This window comes from Cyclospora cayetanensis, unplaced genomic scaffold, assembly GCF_002999335.1.
Source record: "Cyclospora cayetanensis isolate NF1_C8 unplaced genomic scaffold, CcayRef3 CcayRef3_contig_186, whole genome shotgun sequence".
Classification (NCBI taxonomy): Eukaryota; Apicomplexa; class Conoidasida; order Eucoccidiorida; family Eimeriidae; genus Cyclospora; species Cyclospora cayetanensis.
Genome location: NW_020312132.1, coordinates 1 through 15,849, shown reverse-complemented (window position 1 = coordinate 15,849; position 15,849 = coordinate 1). Strand labels below are relative to the sequence as shown.

Genomic DNA, 15,849 nt, shown 5'->3' with positions numbered 1-15,849 from the left:
TCCCTATTTACGTATTATATGAATGTGCATACGTCTTTTAGAGTCCACGTGGGGAGGAGCCTGCCTACATCAGGAAGGCATGGTGTGTTCTTGCGGCTGGCGCGCACTTATTTATTTTCTAGCGAGAGGAACTGCTTGCCCCTCTTGGGGTGGTGCATCTTGATTCCCCGAACACCGACGGCAGCTTGCAGTATTTGTGCAGCAACAAAGATGCATCAGAGGAACCGAAGTCGGCAGGCACGCGCCAGCGTTTCGCCAAAACCGCATGGATTTAGTAAGAAACGCACCAACACAGCTAGGAGAGGCGGGAAGCTTCCCAGCAGAAACGCATCACCAGCCAAAAACACAACGGCCTTTCTACAGGCCGGCAAGCTATACGCGTGTGTGTCTGAGTCCAGCTGTCTGCACTCGAGGAAAGCGTATTCCAGGGGATTTCTACATACGCATGCATATGCGCATCGATGCAGACACACACATGCACAAACTTCTACATACACACAAAGATACATAAGCACACATACAAAGATACAAGAGCACGCATAGATACATGAAAACACATATATATGTAAATGCACAGAAAAATACACACACGTACATATACACACAAATACAGATACATACAAACACACATTGACCCGCATACATCCATAGACAAACGTACCTATACACACAGATGCACAAACATACCTATACACACACATACACAAAACACGCATATGCACATAAAAATACAGATACATGCCTAAATACACTCACACACACAGGCACCCCCATACATACAGAAACGTTGTCTTTGGCGATGCTCTTGAAAGGTGGTGTAAAGGCGGCTCTGCCTCACAGCTTAGCGCCTCCTCCTGTCTGCGTCTGCTGGTGTATGCGTGTTCTTGCCGCGTCTTCCCGTTCTTCCACGCGGCTCTTTGCTAAGGCTAAACAGTAACTAAGGCTTTCTACTCGGTAAAGTGTAGGGTTTGCGTGGGTAAAGTCAAAGCTGCCGCAGCGCCTTGGCGGCTCCTCCTGCAGACGTGAGGTGTCTCTCCACCTGTACCCAATACTGTGGCGCAGACTACACCTCCGGCAAAGGAGCGCAGGCATTATGAGCTGCATCTTGCGAAATGTCAAACGATGTACTGTTGTCTCTACCCCTTCCTTCCCGCCTTCTTCGCGGTAAATTTTTAGAAGCAGCAGCAGCGGCAGCTGCTGCTGCTTCTACAGGGCATGTGCCTTGGCTTCTACGGCGCAGGCAACAAGCGCTTCAACGGATTCAGCGCAAGACAGGAAGGGCCTAAGGTGATCCTGCTGCTGCTGTTGATCCTGCTGCTGCTGCTCTTGCTGCTGTCCTACTAGCTTGAGGCATTGCAAGACTTGCTCTTGTTGCTCCTTGCAGGGAGATGCGGGTATAGACTTGGAGCCTGCGGATGCCAGCGCTTGTGACAAGGAGGCTGCACGCGACTTTAGGCTGTTTGCCTGCTGTTGTTGTTGCTGTTGCTGCTGCTGCAGCAGGCGCTGCCGTTGCTGCTGCTGCTGGCGCGCGTGCTGGTGTTTCTGCTGTTGCTGCTGCTCCTCGAAAGAAAATTCTGCTGCGCCTACGACTCCCGATAGAGACGGAAGCAAACCTGAGAATTCGAACTCCACCTTACAAGTTTGCATGCAGCTTCCATTCCCAAGCGCCCCCACCTTGTGCCCTCTGACACTACCCCCCTCAACACTTACCTAGAGGTTTTGCGGGTGGGAGACTCAAGTAACTGCTATCGTCTTCTTCGCTCTTGGCCTGCGTTTGCTGTGGCTGTGGCTGTTGCTGTTGTCTCTGCGCCTGCTGTTGCTGCGGCTGTCGGCTGCGGCTGGCGCTGAACCTCTCGAGGAAGTCTTCTCCAAGAATAATGGAGCCATCCCTGGTTGGGGGCAGCGGCGCAGCAGAGAGCCTCTCGGCTGCTGCTTCTGCCTCATCAGGCACGACAGCAGCCGTTGAGGCGGCAGTTCCCATGCGAGAGACAGGAAGCAAACGTACCCAACGCAGACACAAACACACACGCACGGGCAGTACAGAGAAAAACCCAAACTCGCGAATGAGTGAGTGTGGTGTCGTGTGGTGTCGTGTGGTGGGATGATGAATGGGGTGTAGCTGGTGCGCGCCTTCTCAGGGCGTGGCAAGCACGGAAAGCATGACTAAATTTACGCTGCTGAGCGCTTTGTTGCGCAAATTTCCTGCGAGAGACAGGCACGAAGGCTATGAAGAGCTAATATCTGCCGTTTCAGCATAGGCAGTCCCCCTTCTGAACATGCAGCAGGGGCATGTGTAGAAAGGCGTTCCGCTGCTAGAGGGCAATCGATGCGCGCCCAGGCTTACACCGTTCTGAGCCCGTAAATTCTGATAGGGATATTAAGAAGGACAAAGCGTAGAACTAAGGGTCGATTTCGTGATCAAAACGCTCGCACTGTGCGCAGATGGTGGCGCTCGCTACCAACACCAGCCCCCTCCTTACTGCCAGGCCTCCCCTTGCTCCCCATACACCTGCCAGCCTGAAGGCTTACTACACGCGATATACAGGACTTGCGACTTTTCTGCGTAGGTGTCTGCTATGCGTGTCATCGGATGCTCAGGAAAGAATGCTTTATTCACTGAACAGCGCAAGTCCTCGATGCGCCCTATGCGTCCCTCCCGCGTTGACAGCCGATGCAACTGCGACTCAGGCAACATAGGCTTCCCGGAGAGGCTGCATATATAGATGTAAATATCTGTATCAATATATGGGCCCCCTAATGTGCGCTCGTTGCCACGTGGCTGCAGGAGAACGCCCCTAATTATTTAGCGCTTCGCTGTTTTGCCAGGAGGAGGGAGGCCCCTTGTGCAGCGAATCCGAGTTTGCGATCACCGCTCTCCCCTCCGCATTTGTAGCTGCGCCGCAGCGCTACAGGCTGCAGAGGAAGGCATTCTCCTCTAATTTGTAAGGAGGTGTTTGTGTGTGTGTGTGAGGAAGTGAGTGAGTGGGCGCTGTCACCCCTGCCGCCACACACGCACAACATACACACACCTTCCTACTATTTCGGGGGAGGGAAGGGGGGCAGAAGGGCTCTAAAAGAGAGCAGAGTACCCCTGCATGCGTGCATCAATCGGCACCCAGGATAGACAACAACAAGAAACCTCTGAATCTCGTTGCCTCCAATGGATGCCGAAGCCACCACTGAAAAAGAGGAGCCTGAAGCGCCTTCACAGACGTTTGCACATAGCTACAGTAAGCGCGTCTTTTCCCCTTCTTCTGTGGAAGATTTCGCCCCTTCGTGGAAACAAAACACGCTTTCCCGTTCTCTTCGATCGCCTTCTCGTCTGATCCACATGCCTCACCGCTTAGCCCTCCACTTGACTGTTGCGCCTCTCCTCACTCGCCACTTGCACAGTGTCATTCCAAGAAGCGTCAGACTGTAGCTGTTTCAGCGCAAGGCCTTTTGCCATCACGAGCCTGCCCCCTATAGCTCCGCGCACATCAGGCGCTGTAGACATGGGGATGAAATGTCTGAGTATAGGCATGTGTACGCATGTGTGTAGGTCTGTGGATGTTGTCTGCACACGTGTGTAGGTGAATGTATATGTTCGTAGATCTGTTTGTATAGGCCTCTGTATAGGCATGTTTATGTTTGCCTGCTCGTCTGCATGTGTATAGCTGTGTGTGGGTGTGTTTGTGTATAGGCATGTGTATAGGTGTGTGTATGCTTGCCTGCTCGTCTGCATGTGTATAGCTGTGTGTGGGTGTGTTTGTGCATAGGCATGTGTATAGGCATGGGAATGTTTGCCTGCTCGTCTGCATGTGTATAGCTGTGTGTGGGTGTGTTTGTCTATAGGCATGTGTATAGGTGTGTGTATGTTTGTCTGCTCGTCTGCATGTGTATAGGTGTGTGGGTGTGTTTGAGTGTAGATCTGTGTGTAGGCATGTGTATAGGCATGTGAATGTTTGCCTGCTCGTCTGCATGTGTATAGCTGTGTGTGGGTGTGTTTGTCTATAGGCATGTGTATAGGTCTGTGTATAGGTGTGTGTATGTTTGTCTGCTCGTCTGCATGTGTATAGGTGTGTGGGTGTGTTTGTGTGTAGATCTGTGTGTAGGCATGTGTATAGGCATGTGAACGTTTGCCTGCTCGTCTGCATGTGTATAGGTGTGTGTACGTTTGCGAAGATGTGTGAGGCGTGTGGTGTCTGTGTAGAGCTGCCTCTTCCGGGTGGCTGTCTCTGTCCAGTTGCTTTTTCTGGAGGAGACAGTGCTTCGACGTCTGCGCTCGAACCGCATCTCTTTCTGGCATGCTCAGCACATCCCACCAAAGAGAATGAGGTACGCCCAGTAGTCTTCGGCCGGCTGCGCTGCTTTGCGACCTCTTTAGAGCATGCCCTTTTTCGACACGTCTCCTGCAGGCGGAGCATGCGCTTCCTCCCTCCTTCTGTAGCTGTGCGTTTTCCGTGTGTATGCGCGGTATGGGGGCTGTCTTCGTGTTCTTCGCGCAAAATCCTAAAAATCCTGTAAGACGTAAAAAAAACCCATGGCCCCCTTCCCCCATGCGGTGGTGATCTCAGGTGTATCTGCTGCTCTACGAAGAAGAGACTCTGGAGGCTTCTTTAGTCCTCAGTTTCCCAGCACCAAGTCCAGCTGCCGCAGTTGCGCCGCTGTGTTTGAAACAGACGGATGCGGATGTTGCAGATATTTCGCTGCTCGTGGCGTCAAACAACCCTGGTAACTCTTCTCGAAGTTCCTTGCCCACCAAGCTCCTCAGCGTCTCCTTTCCCTCCCCTTTCCTCCCTTCCGCCGTCCTCTAGTAGAAGATACCACCACACCATACTGAGAGAAAGACATCGCACTATTCATCGAAGCGGGAAGGCGCTCGGTGCAGCCGACTCCCTCTCTTTCTTTCTTCCTTTCTTTCTTTATCTCTCTCTCTCTCGCTCTCTGTCTCTCTCTGTCTCTGTCTCTCTCTGTCTCTCGCTCTCTCTATCATGCCCTTGCAGGTGCATAAAAACTTTCCGCAGCTCTCTAGTCCTTCGCCTGCCAGTAGACGCGTAGGGTCTAAAGGCTTGTTCTGCGCGTATTGCCGAGGCATCAGTCGCTAGCGAGATGCAGATTCTCTCTGTTTTTGCTCAGCCCCTTCAGTGTCCCTTTGGAGAGCGACTGCCCCTCTTCAACAGCATGCGGACTTCAACAAGGGCAGCAGCAACCTACGCACCCCAGGCGTCGATACACTGCAGCCAGCCCGTCCTTTTGGCTTGCTGCACAGGTAAAGGATTTTTCACGGACCTTTTGTCGCCCTCGCCTTGGCGTGTCTTCAAAAGGCTTCCCTGATCAGCACTGGGGTCCTTTAGCATAGGGCTGCAGTCAGAAATTCCTTGCTTGTGCGCACTGCGACAGGTGGCGTGGGGAGGGAGAAGAGGATTAGGGGGCTGGGGGAAGGCACTTTCTATCTGCCAGCAATCTACTCTCCCTTTGCAGATTGCTTCGACCGAAGGAGGGGAGGGAGGGAGGGGAAAAGGGCATCCTATCTATGGTGTATTATTGCGCCGCTCTCTGAATCTTTAGCCGCTCTCTACAAGTGGCCCTTCCGTCAGCTCTAAACGCCTGGCATGCGCATGCATGCATGCGGCCTGCACGCATCTGTGGGAAGGCGCTGCTGCTGCTGCTGCTTTTTTTGCGGCTTCGCATGTGGCGTTCCTGCTCGCATTGGATGGCCCCTTTCGAGGACTGCTGCTGTGTGGCTGCAGTGTGTTGCTTGCACCGGAAAGCCTGAGACCCCTAAAGGCATTGTGTGCAGAGAGTGAGAGATGCCAAATCTTTCAGCAAAGGGAATCATGCTTTCAAGTACGTCCCGAGTGGTGCTCAGCTAAACCGTGTTCTGCTGCGTTCCCTCTCTCTATACATAGAGAGAGAGGATAGAAAGAGAAAGAGCTCGCTGTGTCTCCACATTGGATCTTCTCTTTGCTTCTTCCCTCGGCAGCCTCTCATTCTCTCGTTTCTGGGGAGGCGGAATTTTGAGCGCCAGTGCCTCGGCATGCTGCTTCTTCCTGCCGCTACATGCAGCTGCTGTATCACGCGGCTTCTTCCTGCTGCTACATGCAGCTGCTGTATCACGCGGCTTCTTCCTGCTGCTACATGCAGCTGCTGTATCACGCTGCTTCTTCCTGCCGCTACATGCACCTGCTGTATCGCGCTGCTTCTTCCTGCTGCTACATGCAGCTGCTGTATCACGCTGCTTCTTCCTGCTGCTACATGCAGCTGCTCTATCACGCTGCTTCTTCCTGCTGCAGGCTCTCGGGCTGCTTCAGCAGGCGCAGATGGCGTGCGAAGCGGCCGCATGGGATCCACACGATTCCAACATCGTAGGCTTTGCAAGAGCATCCCTGATTCTCGAGGTTTGGGGAGAGTCTCATAGCGTGGTGTTTCTAGCGCCTTTAGCAAGAGGACGCCAAGGCGGACTGCCGCTCGAATGACGGCTGCGTGCCGAGCCGTTTCTCATGCGCGCCTCCTCTCTCTCAGAGGGCCGGGTTGTTCCTCTGTTTTCTGACTCCTATCGTCCTTTGGACCTCTCCTGGCACTCTACATGTGGACACTCCCAGCTCTAGCTAGCTAGCTAGCTAGCTCTCCGTCTGCAGCAGCGCCCCCCATGTGTGCCCCTGCATTTTCTGTGTGGGGGTGTGTATTGAGACAGGTGCTGACGGCGCACAGCCGCAGCCGATATCCATCTCTGCTTCGCACTGGTGGGAGCAGCGGAGGCCTCCTCGCGCTGTGGGATTTGCGGGAACAGCCTCACGAGGCGGGGGTGCTTGGCTGCAGCAGCCTCGGCGAGAGCACCTTCGGGTGTGTGCGCGTCTCAACGGATCCTCACGGGCCGCTTGCTGCCCCCATCTCCCTCTGCTTTAACCCCAGCTTGCCATTCTCGTTCGTGTCAGGAGGAACCGACGGCGCTGTCAGAACGTGGGATATCCGAAGCCTTCAAGCGCCCGTTAAGGTCTTTCTTCTGCATGCAAAAAGCGGGAGCAACTGTCCTTTCCTCTCCGTGTGCCTCGCCGTCTTTCTCGCCGCCTCTTTTTTGCCTTTTTTCTGCGCGGTGTCTTGGCATTCCTGCTCCCAGCCGACTGTGATCGCACCGCGTCCAGGGGCCTCCCTGGTTCGCCTCCGGTGCTTTTTCACTGCTGCTGCCCTCCACAAATCTGCCTGGACCTCACCTCTGCTTCTTTGCCGCCTTGCTTGCTTGCCGCGCTGCAGACCTTACGAGACGTGCAAGCACACTGGGTGGCGCACACGCAGCTTAATCCGTTCCATGATCAGCTGCTCCTCACTGCAGGTACTTGGTCGCAAACGCTAGGTGGTGTAGATAGAATCCTCTTTGAAATTCCTAGCCCACAAGAAGTTGATATGACTTCGCACTTTACCAGGGTCCTTACACGCGCGCTTTTCCCACTTCACGTCTGCAGGCACAGACGGCTGTCTGAAGCTGCACCGCGTCGAACACGCTTTGGCAGGGCCCTCTCAGAGTGTCTGCTTACCTGAAGAAAAGCAGGCTGCACCTGAAAGCACGAACGGCCGCCTCCTGTGTGTCGACGAAACAAGCAATGTGAGTTCCGAGAGAGGTGGGCTCTCTAGAAAACCGAGGCAGGAGCGCCATATGCGCGGTACGCGCCAGAGCAACTCTGAAACACAAGACCTCAGAGAGACACAGTGGAATTAGTAAATGGAAGAAAAGGAGAATGCGGAGGAGAGCGCGATGGGGTCGAAGTGCTAGAGGTTGTCTAAAGAAATCTCTATGCCTACGTGTTTCTATGTGTATTTGTGTGTGCCTCCAAGATGCGTCGTGTTGCCAGTGGTTTCCTCTCGTGAAGTCTTCTTCGTTGCATGTAGCTGCGGTGTCTTCTGCGTGGCTTGCTGCTGCAGGATTCTTTGTGCAGCGTTCAGTGGTCTGCCGCTGACGCGTGGATCTTCGCTGCCCTTTGTGTGGATGGCTGTGCCGCCTTCCATCAGATCCCGACAGCAGAAAAGTACCACATTTTGCTCTGAGAGGCTCCTTTGCTCCACTGACGTGGACGGTCTTGGTGTCTCTGACCTCCCTTCTGGAATTTTATGCCACATTCAACGTAACTCATTCTTTTGTTTTATTGTTCGTACGAACAGTGGCGAGGCCGCTGAGGGCCGCACAGGTTTTGTGAGGCTTTCCGCTTTTCAAAGCCGCATAGTCTCAGCACGTCGGAGAGAAGGCACTGAAGTGACACTTTCTCATTAAAGATCACGGCTTGTTGCTCTGCAAACGTGCATGCTGCGAACAGCCTTGTCGCAGCGCTCTCAAATATGCTAGCAGGGAGGCAGCAGTGGATAGCTTCGAGCTCACCCAAAGAGGGCAGCGTTAGTCTCTGCACTACATACAGTGCACGCACGGCACCTCTGAACTGTCAGTCATGCTATTTAACCGTATTTTCAAACGCCAGGGCTACGGGGGCGAGGGGGGAAGATATCACGCAGCAAGAGCAGCAGGCTTTGTGTCTGGATGGCTGGCGTGAAAACAGGTGGTCGCGAAACAGCCGTCGTGTATAGGCGTGGGCTTCATGAGACTGATGAAGTGCAAAGGATCTAACTGCACGGAGTGGCACGCCTAGAGCGAGTTGTGCTGAGCATTTAACTGTACGCCGACCAGCATGGGCGATGAGCACACGGGTGCTTGTGTTGGGCATACTGCCTGCCCCGCAGATAAATTTTGAGCCATTTGTTTAATGCAAACTTCCTGCTTGTGATTTCCTAATTATTTCGAAGCAGCGCGCGCAATGCACAGGGGGAAGCGGTGAGCAGGAGACTGAGGTGACCACTAGGCGAGGGCAAATGCTTTCAGCAGCGTTTAGAGCTCGGTGATCACTCGATTTCTGGTGTTGGATTCAAATAAGCAGAAGACTGAGGCGTCTTCGTGGGCTGAGGCATGAGATTTACGAGGTTTTGGAGCTTACGGCTTGTGGCCGAACAGACGGCCTGCGAGGGATCATGCACCCGATCATTCCCCCGTGCGAATGAAAGGTACCTATTTGAACCCTAACAAGCTGTAAGCCAAATGACAGTCCAGATCTTGCCATGTTTCGCGTAATTTCGCCTTGGTCTCAAATCGGCTGCGAGGCGGTTCAGGTCACCTCGTCAACCGACTGCCTTACATTAGGGATCGGAATGTGACAACTAGAAGGAAGCACACGTGAAATGCGATCTAAAGGTCAATTCACCACTAATTGAGTTTTGCAACCGAGAGTTGGTGCGCAATAGATGATGGTTGGTACCTAGTCAGGCGGAGGTTGGTCACCCCGCAGCCGCAACCTCAGCATTTTGGCTCCTGCTGCTGCAACGCCTCGCAGCCCAAAGCGCCTTTTTATTCGAAAGTTGTATTCAGTATCAAAGGTACCGTAAATTCGCTGGACTGGCGGAAATCCGAAGCCCGTGGGGCCGCCTCTGTCAACAGACACCATGCAGCGTCCGGCGCAGGAAAGCTTCCGTCCTGCGCACTGACCATCCCTCAGGTATTGCCTCTCTCTTTAGAGCATTCAGCAACCATGACTTGCGTTGCTGCGGCCGTTGCTCCCCCCTTCCTGCAGCAGCGCAGCGGGGGCGTAGACTCTGCGTACGAGGAAGAACCACTTACTCCGCAGTATCCGGCTTCGCTTGCCACAGCAGCGTCCACCCCGGGGTCTACCACGGCCGCAGCAGTCGGCGCAACGCGGTCAGCCGCTGCCAAGCATTTAGCGGCGGCAAGCCGCGAAGAGGGGCCCCCCTGGTCAGCAAGGGACGCTGAGGGGGCCTCCCTGTGTCTCCAGCCATGTCAGGAGTCTGCAGACACTCCGCTCGGCTGCTCTGGAGGCACCGCCGCAGACGCGCTGCAGCAGCAACAGCGCCGTAGCAGCCTCAAGAGGGCTCTTCTGGCCCTAGGCTTTGGAGGCGGAAGAGCCACCGCCTTTGGGGGAGTCGGCGGAATGGCGGGCAAAACAAGCGACGGGGGGGCAGGGGGCCCCTCGTGGAGGCCCCCCGACATCCCGCAGAAGTCTTCTGAAGATCGGGTGGATAGCAAAGGCGCTGGCGGCATTCAGAGGCGCGGCACCCTGCAGCAACAGCATCAGCAACGCGAGCAGCAGCAGCAGCAGCAGCGGCAGCTCGCCGAGGAGTATGCCAAGCGAGGCAAACCCTGCTTCTCATGGTTAATCATTGTCGCCTTGCTTGGGCTTGCTTTGATGGGAGCTCTCTGCTGGTGCCTTTCTGCCAGCGCAGCATTCCCTTCTGAGGCTGCAAAAAAGTGTATTATCGCCTTGCATGCAGCTGAGGAAGAAGGGCTGCTCCCGGGAGGCTATGGGACCCTCGGCGTCTCGATCAAGCAGTATCTACAGCAGCAGCCACACCAGCAGCAGCAACACCTGCACCACGCATGGATGTACAAGCAGCAGCAGCATCACCAGAAGCAACAGACTGCGACGAAAGCAGCAACGGCGGCGAGAGCAGCTGCTGCCGCAATTTTTGGCGATAGCAGCTCCTTCATGGCCAGTCTGATCGTTGATGCAACACATGCTTACATCGAGCTCAGAAGGGGTGTCGCGCTGCAACAGCAAGCGTATAACGTGCTTTTAAACCTGGTTGAGGAGAAGGAGGAAGGGCGTAAGCTGGAGCTGCTGATGCAAGAACCCAACAACGACGCACCACAACTTTCCCCGGGAAGACAGCAGTCAGCTCTGCCTGTGAGACAGCTTTCTGCGGCTATCGAGCCTGTAGAAGCACACCCAGCGCCTCAAAGGACGTCACTGCACATTGCAGGATCAAGCGCAGAAAGCGCAGAAGGTGCAGTGACACCTGGACCAGAAACTGCGAAATCGCCTCCGCCAGCAGCACTGGCCGGGAGGGAGGAGAACGACCAGGAGGCGTTAAAACGCGACGCTGAGAATAGTCTTCCACAGCGGCAGCAGCAGCAGCAGCAGCAGGAGGCTGCGCAGCAGCTGCATCGGCAGGAGGAGCAGCGGAGCGACCAGCACCCGCAGAGCGAAGAGCAGCTGCTCCTGAAAAAACGAACGCCCCACAGGCAGCAGCACAAGCCGCAAGGCGAACAGCATCAAAAAGTGAAGGCTGAAAATGAGCAACAACAACCAAAACAGCCGCTAGCGCACCGTGAAAAAGATGAAGATGGTCTGTCAGAACTGCAAAACGCAGACGCTTCGAAGCTGCAGCACGGCCAGCAACGCCAGGACCAAAAGGAAAGAACCAGCCGGCAGGAGCAGCTGCTCCTTCCTGCTGAAAAGCAGCCGATCCGTGAAGCTTTGCTGCGAGGCGAACTGCCATTCAGTTTTCAGGGGCCTCTGGACAGAGAGAGCAGCGTTAGCGGCGGGAGGCTTGGCGAAGCTTCCCAGCTGATGCAAGCGGCGCTCCAGGAGAAGCGCAAAGCCTCCGAGACGCTCGTGAGCACCTTCGTGCGAGCAGAGCAGGAGCTGCATGAACACGTGGTTTCTCTCCTGCGCATGTTGCAGAGGAACGCAGAGTCAGCGAAAAGCGACTCGCCGCAGCGCCAGCACAACCACCAGAGGGCTGCCCTGCGGGCCGTTGGCGAAGAGGAAGCGTCCAAACCAGAGCAGCGAGACGAGGGTGAGGAGAAGCGCGAAGGGGAACGCCAGCAGCAAGCGCAACAGCAGACGGAGGCGGACCCCACGGAGGCAAGCGCACGGAAGCAGCAACTGCTGCTGCTCTCCGCAGAGCAGCAGGCCGTTAGTGCGGCTGCCGCTGTTCTCCGCGATGTGCTGCAGCAGGCCCAGCGTGTCGCCGCTAAGTCTCTGCAGCTGTACGTCATAGAGGGGAGTCTGTGGGAGCTGCAGCGAGCTGCAGCTGCCAAGATGCTGTGGCAGGAGCCGCCTGCAGCGGCTCGCACGGCGGGGGCAGCAAGTGGAGCGCAAGGCGAGGGGACGCCAGGGTTGGTTCCCCACACGGGGCCAGAGAGTGTGCCTTCTCGCAGGAAGAGCTACGCTTTGTCTTTTGCTGCCTTGGAAAAAAGCATGCAGGGGGCCCCCCTCGTAGAGGCCCTGCGGGCACGAGCGGGGCAAGAGGCCCTCCTGGCTGCGGATTTGGCCCTCCTCAGCAAGAGAGCAGCAAGCCAGCAGCTGGTGCCGAGTTTCTTTCCCGAGTTAGTGCAGCACTTTCCCTTGAAGGCCCTCTGAGGTGGTGCTACCGCATGCGTGAACGCATGCGTGAACGCATGCGTGGACGCATGCGCGCCAGCAGGTAGGGCAAGGAAGCAGGTAAGGAGTTTTCGGTTGACTTACCAGGTACACCTCCCTCCTTCGAGCCAAAAGGCTGCGCGGAAGGCCTAACTAAGGGTAGCTGCACCGGCAGCCTGCAGCAGCAGCAGCTGGTGCTGCAGCTGCCCGCAGACAGGTTCGCCATAGTTGCGGCGACGCAGTGTAACGAGGGCTGTGGCTCTGGCGCGGCGCGAGCGAGTCTGCGATTTCGCCATGCACGGCACGTACTCCCGTGCAGTCGAGCAGCCCGCTGCCGAAGCAGCAGCTGCAGCGATAGAGGCAAGAACACCATAACACTAAGGCAGCCGCAGACGGCAAGGCGCAGAGAGTCAGGCATAGTCAGTGCCAGCCGCTAAGGCCTGCGATAGCTGGCTGCAGTTGTATTTGCCGGCGCCGTTGTATCAGTGCACTAGAGCTCTCTCGGTGGGTGGAGGACGTATACAAGTGACAGACACTACACATCGGCTTCTACCAAAAAAGCCTGCACTGCATTGTCTTAAAAGCTTTGGCACGGCCAGAAGCCCTACTAGAGGTGCCCGAGAGCACGCAGTCTGAGTTGCGTAAGGCCCCCTCCCCCTACCTCTCAGAGGCAAACAAGGCCCTCTCAACGAGCTATCTTCAGAATCACTGGGGGAGTCTTGCAAGGGAGCTTGCAACGGCGACGGCCAAAGCACCCTCCCCGCCAGCCCTCTTCTCCCCCCAGAGAAGTGCACAGGCCTCGTGGGCAAAGCCTGAAAGGGCCTCATTCAATGCCGCCACACAGCCTCCTCGAAAGACATCTAAGAGAGCCTGTGAGCGGCGGTTCAGGGAGCTACGCCAAACGCGAGTCTCTTAAGGCCTCCGTAAAGTCTTCTAAGAGCGATCCCCTTGCTGCGCTTGCGTCCAGTCATATGGGGCATAGTCGCGCTTTAGACGTTCAATGTTCGACTTGTACGCTCTACAACAGACAGCACACGCACCGTGTACATGCTAGCAGGCCCTGAAGGACCACCTCGCAACTGCTGGCTCCGGTGAGCTCTGCACTAGGCGATTTCGTGCTTGCCTGGACATGGCAACACAGCATGCAGTCGAAGGCATGCCCACCGTCTACGCTCTACGCTTCGCCCTTCGGCATTTACCTGGGGTCCCTAAAAGGCCTCTCCGTCTTCTTCTCCAAAATCCCCAAGAAGACTTCACGGCCAAAACTGCGACTGAACTCCTCTCCATCTTCGATCACGTGGGCTAGCCCATCCTCTGAACCCCTCAGACAGACAGACAGACAGACAGACACGGAAATTCACACACACACACACACACACAGAGACACACACACACACATACACACACACACACACACACACACACACACACACATACACACACACACACACACACGTGTGTGTGTGTGAGCGCGCGCGCATTCACAGACACTATTGCGTACATACATAGTTTTACATAATTTTAGTCCATGCATGCATGCATGGACTACATGTATGTAGATCTTGACCCTAGCGCGGCGGCTGCTGGTCTTCGTTACGGCTGCCCCCAAGGGGGAGCGCGTTTTTGCAGACCTCCTCAGAGCAACCTGTAGACACCCAGCTAGCTGGCGTCTAAGAGAGAGAGAGAGAGCCCCTTAAGATGCAGGAAGCTTGTGGTTTACCCAGGGAAAAGTCAACGTAAATGTATGGGAATCCCTTCGGGATAGCCGCGCGGACGCCCTGGCGTCCCTTCGCCTCGATCACAGTCTTGTGACTTTGCCAGAACCCCTCAGACTCGTCGAATGCCTTCCGAAAGTATACCTAAGACGCACATCCACACCCCAAGAATTGCTCGCTTGTAAGGGGAGTTTCAGAGCCTCGGCCGTAGTGGCTACACAGGGCAAGAATGAGGTCCGCTGGGAGACGCTAAAACCCCCACTCCAACACAGCGCAACGCCTTCACCGTAAGACACGCCTCACTCGGGCTTCTTTTAGCCTCTCCGCAGGCAGAGGAAGAACCTCGATCTCAGTGTGCTCCCCCAGACCCGCCATTTGCCTCTCCGCCTCGGCTTGCTTAGGGACCGTCTCCAAGAAAAGGGGAGCCTCTCCTCTGCTTGCAAAGAACGCCACAAGCGACTTCATGTAGTTGCGCACGCACTCAAAAGGCTCTTCCTCCAAGCCCGTGAGGGCGGCACAGTGCGCCTGCGGGAAAAAGCCGAGACACCCGAGAAGAAGCACCACTGCGAGCGACACAGCTAACCAGCAAGGGCCAGCCAACTAGGAGCAAGCAAGCACGTCTCTACGGCTGGGGAACTGCAAGCTGGCGGGTTCTCGATCTCTCTGCCATGCCAACGAGCGTAGGGGAACTGGAGGGGCGAAGGCATGAGGAGGGGCAAAACGCGAGAGGCAAAGAAAAACCCGTGAGCGAGGCGCATCGAGCGGGGCGGCAGGCGGCATAGGGAGTGGCACGGGGTGTCATCTTACGATCGGAACGATGAGAAGATGGTCCGGATGGACGCATCTGTGGATGGGAGGGGTGCAAAGGAAAGCCAGGGGAGACAGCGAGAGCAAACTCTGACTCCGAGCCCTTTCAAACTCCGTGCTGTCGATACACCACAGACATTTTGTTCTGTGACACCACAGAAGCGCCCGCAGATGCAAACGCACATTTAGAAACAGACTCTTTTACAGCCGCATCAAGAGCAACTCTACCTACTTCTATCCCTTCCCTTCCCCTCACATCGCGTCCCCATACACACCGTTCCCCTCCACCCCCATGCCCGTAGGAAGACGGGCGCCAAACACACACACACAGAAACATACACACAGAAACATACACACACAGAAACATACACACACAGAAACATACACACACACACACAGACACACAAACATACACACACACACAGACACACAAATATACACACACACACACACAAACATACACACACACACAGACACACAAACATACACACACACACAAACATACACACACACACACAAACATACACGCATGCATCATTAGCAGTCTGTGTAGGGAGGGGCTAATAGGCTACTGTGCTGTACTGACTGGGCCTGGTTGAGGCGACCGCGGCGTTCGTCCTCTTTTCGCTGCCGCAGCTGTTGCTTGAGAGAGTTAAGGGAACTTGGATCTGCAAGCAGCACATCCCCTCGCAGCAAGTGCACCCCGTTCGTCCTCCTTCCGCCGTCTCGCTCCATATTTACGTGTGGTCACTACCTCCGCCCCTGCCCCCTCGATAGAATCGTATATACGTTCTTCTCGCTGCCTTTGCACTGGAAAAACTAAGCCAAAGAAGCATCTAACGTGCCGGCCAGGAAAAGCCTTTACAAACGCAGACACTGAAGAGAGAAAGAGAGAGACAGAAAGAGAGAGACAGAGAGAGAGAGAGAGAGAGAGAGAGAGAGAGAGAGAGAGAGAGAGAGAGAAGAGCGGAAGAGCACACGTAAGAACTGCAGACACATGAGGAACACGTTCGCCGTACCCCGCTTCAAAAACCAACAACAAACAAAATCTCTTTACCCTACCATTCGTTGCACGAATACACACATCCGCTGTTACTGTTATCTCTTAAAGGGGGGCACATGCGCGTGTGTGAGGAATCAGTGGAGCTGGG

General features: G+C 55.4%; 3 protein-coding genes across 3 annotated transcripts; 2 read left to right on the top strand and 1 right to left on the bottom strand.

Moving 5' to 3' along the window:
- The first annotated feature begins 4,164 nt into the window (after positions 1-4,164).
- On the top strand, positions 4,165-7,696 carry LOC34621179. The gene is made up of 4 exons (XM_026337483.1): positions 4,165-4,317; positions 6,276-6,347; positions 6,677-6,998; positions 7,443-7,696. The coding sequence occupies exons 1-4, from the start codon at positions 4,165-4,167 to the stop codon at positions 7,694-7,696; spliced, it is 801 nt and encodes a 266-aa protein (XP_026193268.1).
- A 1,849-nt stretch (positions 7,697-9,545) lies between these two features.
- LOC34621178 lies at positions 9,546-12,176 on the top strand. Its single transcript, XM_026337482.1, has 3 exons — positions 9,546-10,046; positions 10,134-10,933; positions 11,054-12,176. The coding sequence occupies exons 1-3, from the start codon at positions 9,546-9,548 to the stop codon at positions 12,174-12,176; spliced, it is 2,424 nt and encodes an 807-aa protein (XP_026193267.1).
- A 482-nt stretch (positions 12,177-12,658) lies between these two features.
- Positions 12,659-14,356, bottom strand: LOC34621177 (CWF19-like protein 2). Its single transcript, XM_026337481.1, has 5 exons — positions 14,195-14,356; positions 13,897-14,035; positions 13,454-13,490; positions 13,129-13,194; positions 12,659-12,974 (listed from the first exon to the last, which is right to left on the bottom strand). The coding sequence occupies exons 1-5, from the start codon at positions 14,354-14,356 to the stop codon at positions 12,659-12,661; spliced, it is 720 nt and encodes a 239-aa protein (XP_026193266.1).
- Between the last annotated feature and the right edge of the window lie 1,493 nt (positions 14,357-15,849).